The sequence below is a fragment of the Leuresthes tenuis genome, unplaced genomic scaffold (genome assembly GCF_036924035.1).
Source record: "Leuresthes tenuis unplaced genomic scaffold, fLeuTen1.0.hap1 SCAF_7, whole genome shotgun sequence".
Taxonomy (NCBI): Eukaryota; Metazoa; Chordata; class Actinopteri; order Atheriniformes; family Atherinopsidae; genus Leuresthes; species Leuresthes tenuis.
Genome location: NW_027325361.1, coordinates 23632362 through 23647943, shown reverse-complemented (window position 1 = coordinate 23647943; position 15582 = coordinate 23632362). Strand labels below are relative to the sequence as shown.

Genomic DNA, 15582 nt, shown 5'->3' with positions numbered 1-15582 from the left:
ATAAACCTACTTATTGTCTGGTAAACAATATCAGACAATTTAAAAACAGCAATGAAGTTGTACACTTCAAAAGATAAAATCAAACTAATAATATTAAAGAATTGAATGACAATCGCAGATGTGGGTTAGTGGGATGACTTGACAGGCCAAAAAATTTTCAGAAGTGAAATTCATTCCAAGAATTGTACCTTTATTAAGAGTCATATTCTCTTCCACTTTGGTCAACATACACATTGTTGATTAAAGTTATTTTTTTATTCTAACAGCCGAAATGCAGGTTACATCTATGTCTTTTTAAAAGTTAAATCTGGTTTTGCATTTGAGAAAGACGAGTTGAAAAGTCATCCTCACCAGCTGCGGTGTGAATTGGCTCCACGGTGTAATTGAACGCTGACAACACACAGAGAACAGGAGCAGTTCAATTTGTTTTCACAAAACCTCTGGACGTACCAAAATTGAGCAGGAGTGGCCACTTCTCCAAAACTGCGATCAAATGCTACTTGAGAACCATATCATGCACAGTACCAAGAGACTTTCAGGGCTGCATGTGGGCCGATAACGATAAGGCCGAGGTTGTGAGAATACTTTTTGAATGAAGGGGGGAAAAAAAAAAAGAAAAAAAAAGGATGAAACCACTGTCTTAAAAACTGTCAAAAGATGGAACCAGTTACACAGATGAAAAATAAACAATATAGCAAATAAATCTTAATTTCTAAATTGCTGTGAGCTAAGAAAAAAAAGACCATTCAATAACCATTCACTGGTGATATCGCCTGACATGAGAGGAAATTCAAAAATAACATTTAAAAAAAAAAAAAAGATGGCTTAGTTTTTCTAGTCAAACAAGATCTGCTCAAAGTCCCATAGAAGGATTTACTAGTGTTCAAGACAGCACAAGCATTCATTTACATTTATAAAGGGAACATGCTGCACGTTTATAAAAAAAAAAACAAACCCAACATTAAAAAAAAAAGAAAGAAAAAAGGATTTGAACAGGCCTCTCTGTGGCTCCGCAACTACTGGATCATTTCCAGCATCGCAAATACAGACATCACACGTTTGACTATAATTTTCATCTTGCATTCAGAACTGAAAAGGTATGTTACAATATGGAAGCAGCTGGGGAAAGAAAAACAACACTTTAGCTCAGCATGAATTAACAAGTGAACAGTCCATCAGAACCATTCGGAGCGCTCACAGTATTTTCTGTCGCCAGAAGTGTCACAAAAGCCGTGATGTCAGTAATTGGGTCAACAGACTGCGCACATTTCAGTATGCTTCCATTCCGCGCAGTTGGTAACAATTTCAACAGGTATACATGAACATTCATGTATGTTTTCCTCCATCTTTCTCTATCGGAGTAACAAAAAGCTTTGATAATTAAGTGATAATTAAGTGCGATTGAAGTCAGTGTCAGCAGAGGGCTGTGCTGGTCACATCAGGGCCAACCCGCATCCTGACAAACCACTGACTCTACCAGAGACCTGGATCACAGTCTCAGTTTGATTCTGAATAGAAAACCTTCTTTTGCATGACAATAAACCCCTTTAATGTGATGTAAACATGGTACATATTCAGGGTCCTTCCTTTATTCGTCATAATATCTAGTAATTTTTTTTTTTCCTTTTAACAAATCAAAGTTAAGTTAGACAGTTTCACTTTAAACACAGTTGGGTTCAGCAACGCAGACCGCGGCTCGCTATCAGTTGGCTGAGAAGTTACAGCGTGGGAGGCTTCAGCCCATACTTCCTTGCCACTTCAGTCTGGGCGTATGCTGCATCACATAATGAGTACAAATGAGCCATCTCCATCTCTGACTTGGCTAGGTTGATTGCTTTGTTGAACATATCTATCGCCTTGTCCAGGTTGCCCCTGTTAAACAAAGACTCTGGTTACAGAAAGCACTTCAAAAAAGACAACAAATGTTTGGCTTTAAATAAACTGTCAATCTCACCTTTGAACTTCAATGGTTCCCATAGTTTCATAGGCAAAGTCACATTTGTTGTCAATCTCAATCGCCTTACTAATGAGGTCTAGACCCAAGTCGAGGTCTTGTTTCCACTGAAGCTGCAGCAAACTGGACAGAAAAGGACCAATTACAAACCATCAATGAGGCAAATTATGAATGGTCACAAATATAATAAAAAAAAGGAAAACAGACTGACCCCTTATGAACATATGTAGTAGCATTATCTGGTTCCAGTTCGATACACTTGTCATACATCTCATCAGCTTTTCCAAACTGCTGCTGGTCAGTCAAAGCCTGAAAAGAGCACAAAGACAACAGAAAAAAGGTTTTGTTGAACGCATCATTAAGGCTTCGGGGTGCTACTGTGCTTTGACAAATTCTATCAAAAAGTTTCAGTCAGATTACAATCCAGTGGAAACGCATTATTTTGACCAAATTTCCCGAAAACTGTGACAAGAATGAGCGGATTATTTAATCACCAACTGACTCATGATAAGAGATGGGCCATAATGTTACAAACTGCTGGAGGTGCAGCAAAGGTATGATTAGGTATGCAGAAAGGTATGATTAAAACACTGCAGAAGGAAACAGGGTATCACGAATGTGTCATAAAAATGTACAAGGAAATGCATTCAGATGATCTGAGATGAGTAAAGTCGCTGGTGCAGGTTTATGTTACATGCTCCGTAGATATCATGATTTACCTTGAGGACTCTCTCCATCAATGCATCAAAATATTCACCACTTCTGTTATTAATTGTGAAGAGAGAAACCAGGTTAACAAGTCCACACCTGAGCATAAAGAGCGTATCCCTCCGCACATTTTGGAAACCTTCGGATAACGTCCTCAAAGCCGTCCATGGCAGTCTGTACCTGTGACGGGTTGTTTCCAGTATAAGCTTGCCTGTACTGAAGGACACAACGAGGAGAACAACTCAGCACAGCTTCAATTTTAGCAGACAGCGTTAATTGTTTTTTTTTTTTTTTTTTTTTTTTTTTTTTTAGTTCTTTCGGCAATTACTTACCAGGGCAAAACACTTCTGTGCCTGTGCCAGAGCAGAGTCCGGTCTGAGCAGAATGCACTCATCAAAGTCTCCCACCGCCTCGTCCACCTGATCCAGCAGAATCTTCAGCTGAGAGAAACCACAGAGACATTGTCAAAACATGCAGAGACATCCCAAGCATCGAGCTGGTGGCTGTCCACTGACACCGAATCACCGAAAAAACCCACAGCCAACAACGGAACAAAAACAAGCTGTAGAAATACCTGACCCCTGTGGTGATACACGTCAGGGTTGCGTGTGTCGATCTCGGCTGCCATGTTGAAATCATTTGTAGAAAGCATAGGTTGCTGTTGCTGCATGTACATGCTCCCACGCTTGATCAAAGCATTTGCTCGTAGCTGTGACGGTACAGAGAGAGAACCTGTCAGGATGCAGCTTTTTTTTTCCCATTGGATTCAAATCATTCGATTAATCTAGAAATGGATATGCACTGAAGTCCTGATAGATTTCTTGTATCATACGTGATGCTTCTTTGGAATTAAATCAATGGCAGAAAATGGGCACATGTCTCTCAGATGTGTTTTTTCTTTAGCTTATGGGTAACACCCATAGTTTAGTTTAGTTTTGCCAATAAACTCTCAAAACTGTGAAATTCCCCCGATTACATGTACAGTATATATACCTTCACGTTGGCATCCTGCATGTTGATCACCCGGTCCAAATCGGGTTGAGCAGCGTTAGCGTTGCCAATCAGCAGGTAGAATGTGGCTCGCAGCAGCAGGGCCTCTGCTGTGTATCGGCCTCCCGACTCAATTTCCTTGGTGCATTCACTGATGATTTTATCATAATTCTCCTCCTCCATGTACTGCTTTGCCTTCAGGTAGCCAGAGCTGAGGAAAACAGTGACGAAAGATGAGGAGGAGTGCATCTCAAAAAGGTCATTTCATGCTTTTACACCTGACAAGTAGCTGGTTTGTTATACCCAACAAAGAATGAGCACTGAGCTTTTCAGCTGGGGAGCTTTAAAGAGACAGGAAGTAAAACTGAGCTTTACAGATAGAAGGGCACAAGAGGAACTGCAGCAATGTACAATATGTGGGGGAAAAAGGATGTTATTAGGCATTTAAGCATGTCAAACTACTCTAACAGGCCCCCAAAATTAAATTATGAAACTGAACTTCTAAATGCTCAATAGCCACTCTATTTCTTGAACAAAGTCATGTTCAATAGAAAGATTCCCTAATTAACCAACCCAATGAAAACCTCAGAAAAAAGGGACTCCTATGGCACAGTGTCAGAATCTTGTTCTGTAACACCAGCATATCCAAACAGCTTTCACGAATAGTCACTATCAAGAGAAAAGTCTGACCTCTCAGAGACTTCGGCTGCCTCACCCTCCTTGTCCTTGTCTTCATCTTTTTTCTCACCCTTCTGCAAGGACTGGGAGATGATGTCATCAGTAAATGAGCTAAAGTATGACTTAATGAACTGAGGAGAAGGCATCATTGGCTCCCGATTCTGCAGAAAAGAGGTATTTTGGGAGAAGAACAAAAAAGAAAGAAAGATTACACAACGCACACATTTAGAGGAAATAAAAAGTAAAGAAAATCATTTTAAAGTGAAGGAGTACCTTGTATTTTTCTTTGGCCTTCTCTTTTCCAAGCTGTTTCAGCACCTTGTCTGCGAGCAGCATGCTCTGTTGGTTCTGGAAGGCCTCAAGAATACACACTGCTGTGACATCTGGAGTGTGCAGTGAGAACAAAAGTGACTATCAAAAAGGCACACGCATATTTTACTGAAAACTTTAAAAAGGACACTTTTATAAGAAACAATACTTTTCTTACCTTCTAGGCACTCCTTCTTATTGTCCAGTTTTTCCAGAGCTTTAGCCCTCCTGAATAGAGCCTTGATATAACGTGGATTCAGTTCCACGGCCTGACAGCAGTCCTGTACCACTTCTGTCCACTTACTCTGAAATGACAGTTCAGGCTGATCAAACTTTACTGCATGGCTGCCGTTTTAGGGTAACTGAGGGTTTCTTTAGCATGTAGTAGGCACGGTTTCAGTCAAATATAAAGGAGAGGAATGTTGAGGATTTGAACACAAACCTGTGACACATTGACCAAACAACAGTAACCACGGCTTTCTGCGGTGGACAATATGTTACTAAGAGCATTCAACACTTTATCAAACGAGTTGAAAACACTTGTAGTTCTACAGCGCAAACTTTTGGACCTCACTGTGTTACTTTTCTTTGCACATCTGCTCTTCTACAATGTTGAACAAGCACCAGATCATTCACACAAAGACATTTCTGCACACTTTACAAGACGATGCCAACCTGCTGTTCAAAGGCTGCTGCTCTGTTCTGGTAAAACGTTGACAAATCCGCTTTCTGGTCTGTGGGGCAGAGAGCAATGGCTTCTGTGTAGCACTGGATGGCGTTCTCATACTTGCCAGCCTTGAAATACTTGTTGCCCTTGTTCTTTGCGGCTTGGGCCCGATCCAAAGGGCTCTAAATGAAACAGAGAGAGAAGGAAACATTTATCGATTCAGTTGTCTCTTGTGTGGCTCAATAGTAGTGGCTCAAGAACTAAAGCCCAAAGGTGGTGTTGCTGTGAAGCCTTTATCAATCAGTAACACTGATTTGAGCATATACTGATCCATGTATTTATTTCAGAGATAGATAATATTGTGATTAGGTCATGCCAAACAGGAAGAAGTGCAGTAAGTAAAAGTAAGTTAGCCAAAGTATGATGCCTCAGTCTGAGACTCAGAGGGGAAACCAATTACACAACACAAAGTTCAAGTAATAAGCAATTTCAATGGGAAAAAAATAAAATGGAATACTACCAAAGCTTCAACAGCATACTCACATAGACTTACTAAGCACATATAATGCCTCCATTGTCATTAGTTGTAACAGTAGAGAAGCTACACACAACAACAGGTGAAACTACAGACTCACACACACCTGTCACTGAACAGGTGCCTCAAAATTGAGTCCAGCTGAATAGCCATTTTTTGTAACTAATTCTATTAGTATGGTTTCTCAAGTTAGACTGAAAAATCAGTCATAAAAGAAATATACAGTTAAAGACATTCCTAAAGTATTTTTATTTTTAAATAAAGAAAAAAATGGGAATAAATTATCAAATATTCGTTAAATATGACTGATAGAAGTCACTACCTATTAATGGCAGTGTAATGAATGAGGTGATCGCCTCCTATGGAGTAAAATACCCCCCAACAAAAGCACCATTTACCGAAAACAGAGGATTCAAATGACAGCCATCCCCGCCCATCCTGACGCTGTGAGAAACCTGCGTTAACCAGCTAACATGCCCCGAAACAACATCACACAGCTACGTTAACCTGTCTTGTCGAGTTTTTACTGTTTGAAGTAGTGCTTAAATTACCATCCCCATCCCAACAGTTTCTGTTTCAAGAGCCGACTTTACATGCATGTGGTGTTAGAAAACAGGGGCCACGCATGTTAACCGAGCTACTGCAAGCACGATAAGAACGCTAACTAGCATTGGCTAATCCACACCGACGAACCGGTGACTGTCGGCCTTGCTCTCATGAAGGTAGCCGCCACTATAGGCGTCAGTAACGTTAGGTGTCCTTGACCCCACTTATATGGCAATGACACGTGTGGGCAGAAACGTAAACGTGGAGTACCGACGCAAACCATGCTCATGTGAGGACAGCTACATTAACACCAGAAACACGAGGAGTCACGGGCTGCAGAGGTAGTACCATGTTCTCCTGCTCCCGACTGGCTTGAGCTGCGCCTTCTTGGCCCTGCACGGGACTGGCGCTGCCTTCTGGTGTTTTCCGCTCCCCGGTCCCTTTCCTTTCCTTCGTCCTGCTGCGATTCCAGAGGTAAACCGCCCCCACTCCAAGCACTATGGGGGTCCCGACTAACAGTGCCAGCTGCCAGCGGGGTAAACCAGTCCCAGACTGGGGTTCGACTGGCTTTGAAGCAGCCATGATATACAACCGAACCTAGCAATGGTTAGCCAGCCAGTACAACCACCTGAAAGCGTGAAGCGCAGACTATTCTTCTTCTACTACTGAATTTACCGCAGGTTGAGCACTGTAGGGCGTAATGCTGCCCTCCACAGATAAGTGGTGGCTTTTACTTGTATGTATCAGCGTAGAGGCCAGCTGGGAGAATAACATCTAAGACCACTGACCGCAGATCTGTGTTTGTTGTGATGTGCATTTTCGTTGCCCAGATTTAGTCCCAAAGTCACAGAATAAGAAATCTACTGAAGGCCCTTCCTGAGATACATATTTACAGTTTAGTTTTAGGCTTGTTCGTCGTGGACCACATGGACTAATAGCAATGTTAAATTAAATTAATACAGATCTAAAATTGTTTACGGATATGACCATTTAGATTGATACTTGAATAATAACATTTGATAAAAGTGCACACAGCCAACAAGAATACATCCAATCTGGATGCCAAATGGACTCTTAGTTTAAAGGTTGAAATCAATAAGGCACTCCAGCTGATTAGAAATGTGGTATTTGTTGGAAAATACACAAAGAGAACAATCTGTTGTACATACTAGTAAAAGTAATTCTACATGAATGTTGAATAGGACCACCAAATTCCTGTTTATATGTTTGCAGTTTGACTGCAGCCACCAGATGGCAATGCTGCTGCCTTTTACATCTAAGCACTCAACAAAGGTAACTGCTTATAAATGCTGTAGGTACAGTATCAGTACTGCCACGTGAGGAAAAAATTTATAAAAAATAATCCCTTTTCTGTTGTCGTTCAAACACAAAGCTTCAGTGTAGTTTGCTTTCTTTGCACAGTTAAAGTTATTTTTAAAATTTATTTATTAAAAAAAAATCCAGATCAATGTTAATTTAACGTCTGATTTGTTTAAATGTGTCTGTATCTTTCTTAGCTGCAGGCTCCTCTGTATCGCATTTAGGAGCTTAGTACTGGTCTGTGGACAGCGCTGAGGTCTGACTGCTTAATTTGTGCCCAAGGCCATGTGTTGTCAAACAGTGAGCAGGACTGACCACTTTTCAAAGTCAGCTGTATTTAGCTGGGTAGACGGAGGCTTGAGCGATGTGGAGCCTTGCAGTAACATTACCTTCTGACGGGATAACTCGTGCAAGGTTCCTTTTTTTCCAAACACATCCTGAAAATTATTCACACTGTCGGGGGTTGCTTGGTTGCTTGTTTTTTTTCTTTTCTCTTCTCTGAACTATACTTATATAAAAATATTTTTGCAGAGTAAAATGGTTTTATCTAAGATATTTGCATGTAAAACACGTAAAAACTGAGTACACTTTGAGCCAAATGGTTTCAAACACGCTTCCCTCAAAGTAGGTAATGCTTGTTTAAAAAAATAAAAAAACATAAATCAATTTTGCCACTGAACCGCAAACACGTGACGAGACACAAGAGTCTTGTATTTATTACATGTGCTGTGTTTGGAGCCTCAGTAAAACATTATAGTTGCTATACAAAGATAATAAGGCTAAGGAGATATATTACACTAAAGATAGGGAATGTTGACTTGGATAATATCTTATTAATCCCGAACTGGGATATTAATGTTTCAGCCTAAAGAATCTAAACAGTTCTTAGTCATAACTCATTGTACAAAAAGAAAAAAAAGTAAGTAATTGTGCAGAATTAATGCTGAGGGCAGGAACCTCCTATAATGTTCGTTGTTTGTGCTGAAGAAGCCTCTCCTTTATTTAATTCTCTCTTTCATTTCTCCAAAATGAGCTTGCAATTGTTAGCCCTGCCTGAATTAGTTGTAGCTGCTGCCAATAGATATCTGGTAAGCTCTGACTACAGAGTCATGTCTGTGCTCTTGCCATGCAGGGACATGTTTTGATGTAAAGTGCACCTATGAAAAAGATGTAAATCCTTACAGGTCATTCACTTAAAGGCACCTAATTATACCAGTTACATATATTAGGTTGACACATGTTTCTTTTATGCAGTTTGTTGTTTCTGGTGGTTTCACTGACTTGTCTTCATAAAAAGTGGCGGGCTGGTTCTTGTTCCAGGGATCATTTTTAAAACACTTTTGTTAATCAATCTTTATACAATTCATTATTTATAGATCTTGAAGCCCATTTTCAAACAAAAACAAAAGGACTGCACGTGAAAGATAAAGGGCTCAAAAGTAGTCAGCATGTATTCTGAATGCGGGATTATTATTGAAGTACATGTAATAAAAAAACTACATGATTATTTCAGTGGACGCATGTTTTACATTTTGCATCATGCATAAGATTACTTTGTCTTCAGGTGAGCTCCAAACCTATTCCCATCTTTGACATAACAACAGATTACTGTAATCTTTGTGCTTGCTGGAGGTTACATGGCATGCAGCATGAATGTCTCATAAGAGTGGCTGCCCTGATTAGTCCTCCTCCTTAAGTCTCAGGTCTTTAAGATAGTAAGCAACGTACTGATCCTTTCAGTTTGTGAAGGAGTGGAGGAATGTGTTGTTTTTGTACAAATTGAAATCAGACTCTTTTCTCCTATAATTGTAGTAACTAGTTTCTGGCCTTGTACTGCAGGGCTGCATCTCTAATTCAGTTGCACCCAGTGTGTTACAATAAGATATGATCCCTTTGCTCTGTATTATTCAAGCCCCAGGCCTCCCACAGAGACAGAGTTGCCGGCACTCCATAATTATTGACATGTTTGATGCAGTCTACCAGTGGAAAGTATGGGGAAATTGGAGTTTCAGTTGTCTACCCCGAGGCCCACGACTGCAATGGAAAGATTAAAAGCAGTGGTCTGATCACACACCCACTGCCAAACTACGAGCAGTGACTACATGACTCCAGCCTCCCTGTATGTTTCCAGCACCTCCACTTTTACTTTCTATCAGCAATGAATAGATTATAGAGGATTCTCTTATTAAGAGACTCGAGCAAAAGCTCTGCTGTTTATTTTTGGATCATCCAAGAATAACACAACTACAATAGCTGTGCTAAAGGCGTCTAATTGAAGGGAGTTACCTTTCCCTTGTTGTGTGCAGTAGAGCAGCGAGTCAGCTGGAGACTTAATAGGTCAGCTGAGTGTAGACTTTACCTTCTGCACCAGTGAGCTGGGATCACATTTGAATCTGTTCTGCTGGGACTTGCTTCACCAAAAGGCTGCCTGCACCATGTCTCTCAGACTCCTGCCTGCTTTCACTATGGACAATGATGAAGATGATGATGGCAACTTCACAAAATGGATGAGTAGTTACTGGGGTCACGGAGCAGAAGCTGGACATTCCAGGGAAAGAAAACGCAGTTTCAGAAGGCCTTCGAAAACACAACTCGATCGGAGAGCATCGCTCCCGACTGTGGTAAGGACTGTATGCATTTCATAGATCAAAGCATGTGACTCTTTTTACTGGTGCAGTGCTCAGTTTCTACTTGTGCTGACTTATGCAACAGCAGAAAAACATTTTTAACAAAACTGTTTTGTTTTTTTCCCCAAATTCTGTTACCTTCTTACACCATGTCTGCCCCACCTGGAGTCATATTTTTAAACTTATGTCAACTTAGAAATACAACTAACTTTCACAGATAAATAATATTGCATGTATCTTTTCTCATAAACAACCAATATGTCAGCATGGACTGTTTAGGAAAATGTCTACAGTATATTCAAGTGAAAAGGCTGAAAATGAGTAAAGCATGTTAGTCGTATTTGGCATCTTTAAACTCCTGGCAGATGTTGGTGTGAGCATCGTGAGCATCGTGATCACACGTTGGTCTGTCATGGCTTCTCATGACAGGATGTCCTGACCTGGGATTATCCTCAAAAAAAATTCTCATCAATAATGTTGGACATCAATAACAACAATGTTCTGAACACGCACTCACAAAGATCCGCTGTACACGTGCTGCCTAATAACACCAACAACAAAGAGATTTATCGATTAGTCTTCTTTTGCAACATGCGAGAATTAAAAACCTTATAAATGACAGAACTGCTGATGATTTAAGTAACAGACAAACAGGTTTAAGATATGATGACCACATGTCTTTTGAGTGCTCTTTCTGGAATATCTAGAGAATTTACTCGTTGACTCTACAAGCATCCTGACACAGGGAGATCATAGATCAATGTCAGCTGACACAGCTGCAGACTTGCTGCTCATATAGTAGATTTGCAGCGGCCTTGAAAACAATTTACCAACATCTATATTTGTTAAAATCTAAAGACACGTCTATTTCACTCTACTAGTGGAGGGACAAGCAACTCATATGAATTATTTGTGCTTATGTTCCACATTTCTTTAACTGGCAAAGGTTGATCACGATGGAATGTTGCTGGATAAAGATGCTAAATGTAGAAAATTTTGATAATTTATTTTGTAGTGTTGATGTATTCTCATGCAACATGAAAGCTCCCAGCTCCTGCAAATATTGATCAACTTCAGCAACTGATCCAGAGAAGGAGCACGAAACATGGTTCAGCTCAGCTCAATCCGTAGCTGGACTTGTGGTGCCACTTTTTAAATAAATTATTATGAATTTAGATTTATGTCTTTGATATTTTGGAATAGCCACAATCACAATCACACAATCACACTGCTTCATGTCGATAAGTGCAACAAACTCAAAGTATTGCCTTCAACAAAGCACCAAGTTCTTATTTGTCTTGTCCTTGGTGCAACTGTTCACTCCCACCACACTGTATTCCACACTTACATCACTGGTGTCAAAGGTTTGCCACAGTTCAGCTGTTAGTGACTGAACACTGGTTCAAGTTAAAAAGAGAATATTCACCTTATATCATCAGAGAGAATGCAGTTTGCTTTAAGATTACCTGTTACATAACTGTTTTGCAATGAATAACGATAGGATTTTTTCTAATCAATTAACTGTTTGGTCTGAGTCAAGAGGCAAACTATAATTAGGTGAGAGCTTTGCTAACCTGTTATCTAAGGACATTAGTGAAAGGGTGATTAACCCCATTCACGGAAAAAAGCGTCTCCTTCTTAATCTTCTCACAACTACTATTAACACTATCAGCTACAGTGTGAAGCACAAAACACATCGTTTTCTGTAACTGTGGGCACATAAGAATTGTTCCATTGTGTGGTGACGCGTACTTCACTTTTCTGTGTGATCTGCAGTCACAGTTAGACGCCATGAAGTTGAACAGGCTCCACGCAGCGACGATGGCACCGGCTCCCAAAACAAGAGAGGAGAAGGGGGAGGTCAGGCCCCACCAGAGACTTCGTCGTCTCTCCTCTGACGACAAGGGTTCAAAGACGGCCATCCAAGAGAGCCGCATCACCACCATCCCAGAGATCACGGAGTCGTTTGAGAGGAGACTTTGCCTCAATGATAAGAGGAAAATGTCTGGGGTGAGCAACAGTACTACAAAACTCATTCAAATTTAAGTTTTATTGGGGGTTTTGGGTTTTTTTTTTTGTTATAAGATCAGCTTGTTATAGATCGTGCCAACTGTTGGGTGATTCAGTTTTGGCACCCTGTGTCTTTTTTCAAAAAGGTATTATAAAGCTCTTAAAGATTAAGGAGCACTTACAGAGTATTAAAAGGTGCGTTACCTTGATTTGCAGGCTGGATAACAAACGAGTGTGATCTGTATGACATAACCAAAAGGCTCATGTTATTAACTAATAAATATTTTAAGAATAACTTATTCAAAATCCTACTCCTTTTCTCTATAAAGATGGAATCCAGTTTGAAAATGTAAATTTAAGTGTGACCATATGTAAACCATGTAAACTCTGCATTTAACTGAAGATGGTGCAAAAACAACATACCAAATGTTAAAAGTGAGAAACTTTATTGTTTATTTCATAGAATAATTTATTAGATATATTAATTTTGAATTCGATGCCGGAAAACATTTTTATAACAGTGTAATGCTACAGCTTATGCTTGGTGGAATATCTCAAGAGTAATGAGGTTACCTGGCAACAGGTTACCGGTAGTAACTTCATCAAGTATTACAAGAGCCCTCCAGGGATACAGAGTGTTACTGAGGAGAAGTTGGATAAGAAGACTCTTACATTCTTTTTGAAGATTATGCAACGTCTTTCAGTGCACAGAGGAAAGGAAGCTTGTTATGAGCGATGATATGGGGGTGCATGAGTGAGCATGACCCGGGTAACATGAACATCTGCAAGAGCTCATTTAAGCTGAATGATATATGAAGCTCTTTGAGCTGCATATGTTGCCATCCAGTGTCTTTTTAAGGAAAGACCCATCTTGTTTTAGCAAGACAAAGCTAAACCACATGCTGCTCCTCGTACAACTGCATGGCTCTGTCCAGGTGCAAAACTGGCTAACCTGTAAACAGCAAAGCGAGAACTGGATAACATTTACCTTTCAAAACTACAGAAATTCTTTTAATCGGTTCCCAAACACTTACAGAGTGTAGATAAAAGAGAAAGTCAATAAGATGCGCTCCTACTTATTTGAAACAGGTCCTTGGCATCAAACTCAAAATGAGCATTACAGATAAATTAAAATATATATTTATTCACTTATTGTTGCATTTTTATGTAGTCTTTGAATCCAGAAAATCCTCGATTAAGCTGAAATTACAATTTTGCTTGATATAAGTGAATAAACAGCATATTCCTCTGTTTTATAGAATGAGGAAAACAAGCTGTGCCTGATCTGTCGTGAGGATATATCGAGGAGTGGAGGGGGAGTTCAAGAGCTTTACTGTACACACCGCTTCCACAAAGAGGTAAGACAGCTTGTACAGGTCGAATCTATTGCATGCCTCCTGTCTACACTGTGTTCCCTCTCATCTCAGCATGCAGACATCAGATCTCAGGTGTATACAAGCAATCATTTCAGGACATGCATGATGTGATCTGGTATGAAAACAATAAGTCACTAGCAGAGACCTACAGTATTTCTGTAAAAGCATGGAGCACTAACAACCAACAATCCCTGGTCTGGATACTTACTGATTACGATCTCTCCCCTTGGTGGATGCTAAAGGCCGCTCTGAAGTTAGAGCAGAGCCTTCCCCACAGAAGCAGTGAAGCAGCAGCTTGTCTGGTCAGGAGGCACTCAGACGAGAGGAGGAAGTCTGCAGACGGCCCGATTTTCTCTGACAAGGAGCAGCGTACACCCCGTCGTCAGCTTTCCTTGCGAAAACATCGCTGATATCATTCTTTGGAAGCGGTTGATTCTTCTTTAGAAAGTTTGAGGATTTCCACTCTTTAGCCAAAGCCACAACTCCCTCCAGAACATCTATGGTTTGTTGAAATTGAAGGGCCTCGACTAATCTTGACCTGATCCAGCAAGATTTGCGATGGGCCCATCTGGAGTCAACTCTTTCTCTTAAAAGTCAAAAGACTGAATATATGAGGATTTATAAATGAAAGCATTTAAAACATTAGTTTAGAGTCTTTATTATGAATAAACTATTCAGTTTAAGTCTGAGTTTATAAATTCAAGGTATAATCTGTACGTAAAATTTCCTGCTTATATTAGCTAGTGTTTACCTGCTGCCAATAATCTGTCTCTGTATGATGGCATTTTTATTAAAGAGATGTATCAAACACGTCAAATATTTGCCTCAGTAGTTTATAGGTTATGCTTGTTAAGGTTTGATGGCCCATGACTTGTTACTATGTGATAAACTAACAAATATCTTACAGATCTGATGTTGTTAATTGTTGCTATAGTCTGAATATTTTGTGTTTCCTCAGGACTTCAGTTAATACTGAGTGATATTTAACTTATCTTAGATTTTATCTGCTTAATAACTTCTGGAAACACAGAAAATTGTTAGGACTCTTTAAAGAGGATTCATTGAATGTCCAAACTATGTGGCACCACTGTCCTTCTCGCCAAAGGGTCATGCCCAGTGTTGACCCTGTTGTGCACGCAATTACTGTAGATCAGCACGTGAGAAATGACAGTGTAGAAGGTCAATACAAGCAGAAATGACAAATAGATCCATCATGGGCAATAACGTGTTTTACAATGTGTTTCAGTGCATGCAGCAGTGGCTGTGGAGGAAACATTTGTGTTCCACATGCCAGAGCCACATATCCATGATGAAAATTCTCTACTGGTCTTCGTCCCGCACCACTGTTCCATGATGGTCCTCTACTTCCAACATCTGCATGTACATGTGACCCACTGGCCCAAAATCTTCCAGCACACCTGCATTCCTCAGCCCTGTCTGCATGAACTCCCAATGATAGATTGTCTCCTGTCAGTGGAGGAGCCTGGACGCTGTGTGAGAAATACAAGAGAGAAACTGTTATCTGATGGTGCCTCATGCTGCTTGTTAATGTAAGATCCAGTTGTACTGTGTGAACTATTGCACTCATAAGACAGACTCTGTGAGAGACAATATGAACACTTAGACAACATGTCGTCATATGAAGCAGGCGAATACGATTTCCCTTCCTAATTAGCTATCATAAAGCTGTGTTTGACTCAGGTTTTATATTTCTGAGCTGACCTTTCAGAACTCTGATCTCCAAACACTGAACAACTCACAAAACTGATTGTAATGACCAAAAGGATGTTGCCTTCCTTTAGCATCCTTAGCAGAGCTTAGCAAGCACAAAGCAAAGTAGTTTAAATGACTGATATTAGAGG

At 40.2% G+C, this 15582-nt stretch overlaps 2 protein-coding genes across 3 annotated transcripts; one reads left to right on the top strand and one right to left on the bottom strand.

The window, feature by feature from the left end:
- Window positions 1-169: 169 nt before the first annotated feature.
- On the bottom strand, window positions 170-7048 carry tomm70a (translocase of outer mitochondrial membrane 70 homolog A (S. cerevisiae)). The gene is made up of 12 exons (XM_072390046.1): window positions 6736-7048; window positions 5315-5488; window positions 4818-4944; window positions 4604-4713; window positions 4343-4491; window positions 3656-3863; window positions 3237-3371; window positions 2995-3102; window positions 2762-2878; window positions 2166-2263; window positions 1955-2077; window positions 170-1872 (listed from the first exon to the last, which is right to left on the bottom strand). Exons 1-12 carry the CDS (start codon window positions 6967-6969, stop codon window positions 1719-1721), a joined length of 1737 nt encoding a protein of 578 aa, XP_072246147.1. The 5' UTR covers window positions 6970-7048; the 3' UTR covers window positions 170-1718.
- A 2263-nt stretch (window positions 7049-9311) lies between these two features.
- Window positions 9312-15582, top strand: lnp1 (leukemia NUP98 fusion partner 1). 2 transcript variants are annotated; one of them, XM_072388746.1, is made up of 4 exons: window positions 9312-10328; window positions 12111-12344; window positions 13604-13702; window positions 13963-14233. In XM_072388746.1, exons 1-4 carry the CDS (start codon window positions 10143-10145, stop codon window positions 14128-14130), a joined length of 687 nt encoding a protein of 228 aa, XP_072244847.1. In that variant the 5' UTR covers window positions 9312-10142; the 3' UTR covers window positions 14131-14233. The 2 variants fall into 2 exon arrangements, with proteins under 2 accessions (XP_072244847.1, XP_072244846.1); XM_072388745.1 differs by lacking the exon at window positions 13963-14233 and adding an exon at window positions 14967-15582 and having other exon boundaries at window positions 9325-10328.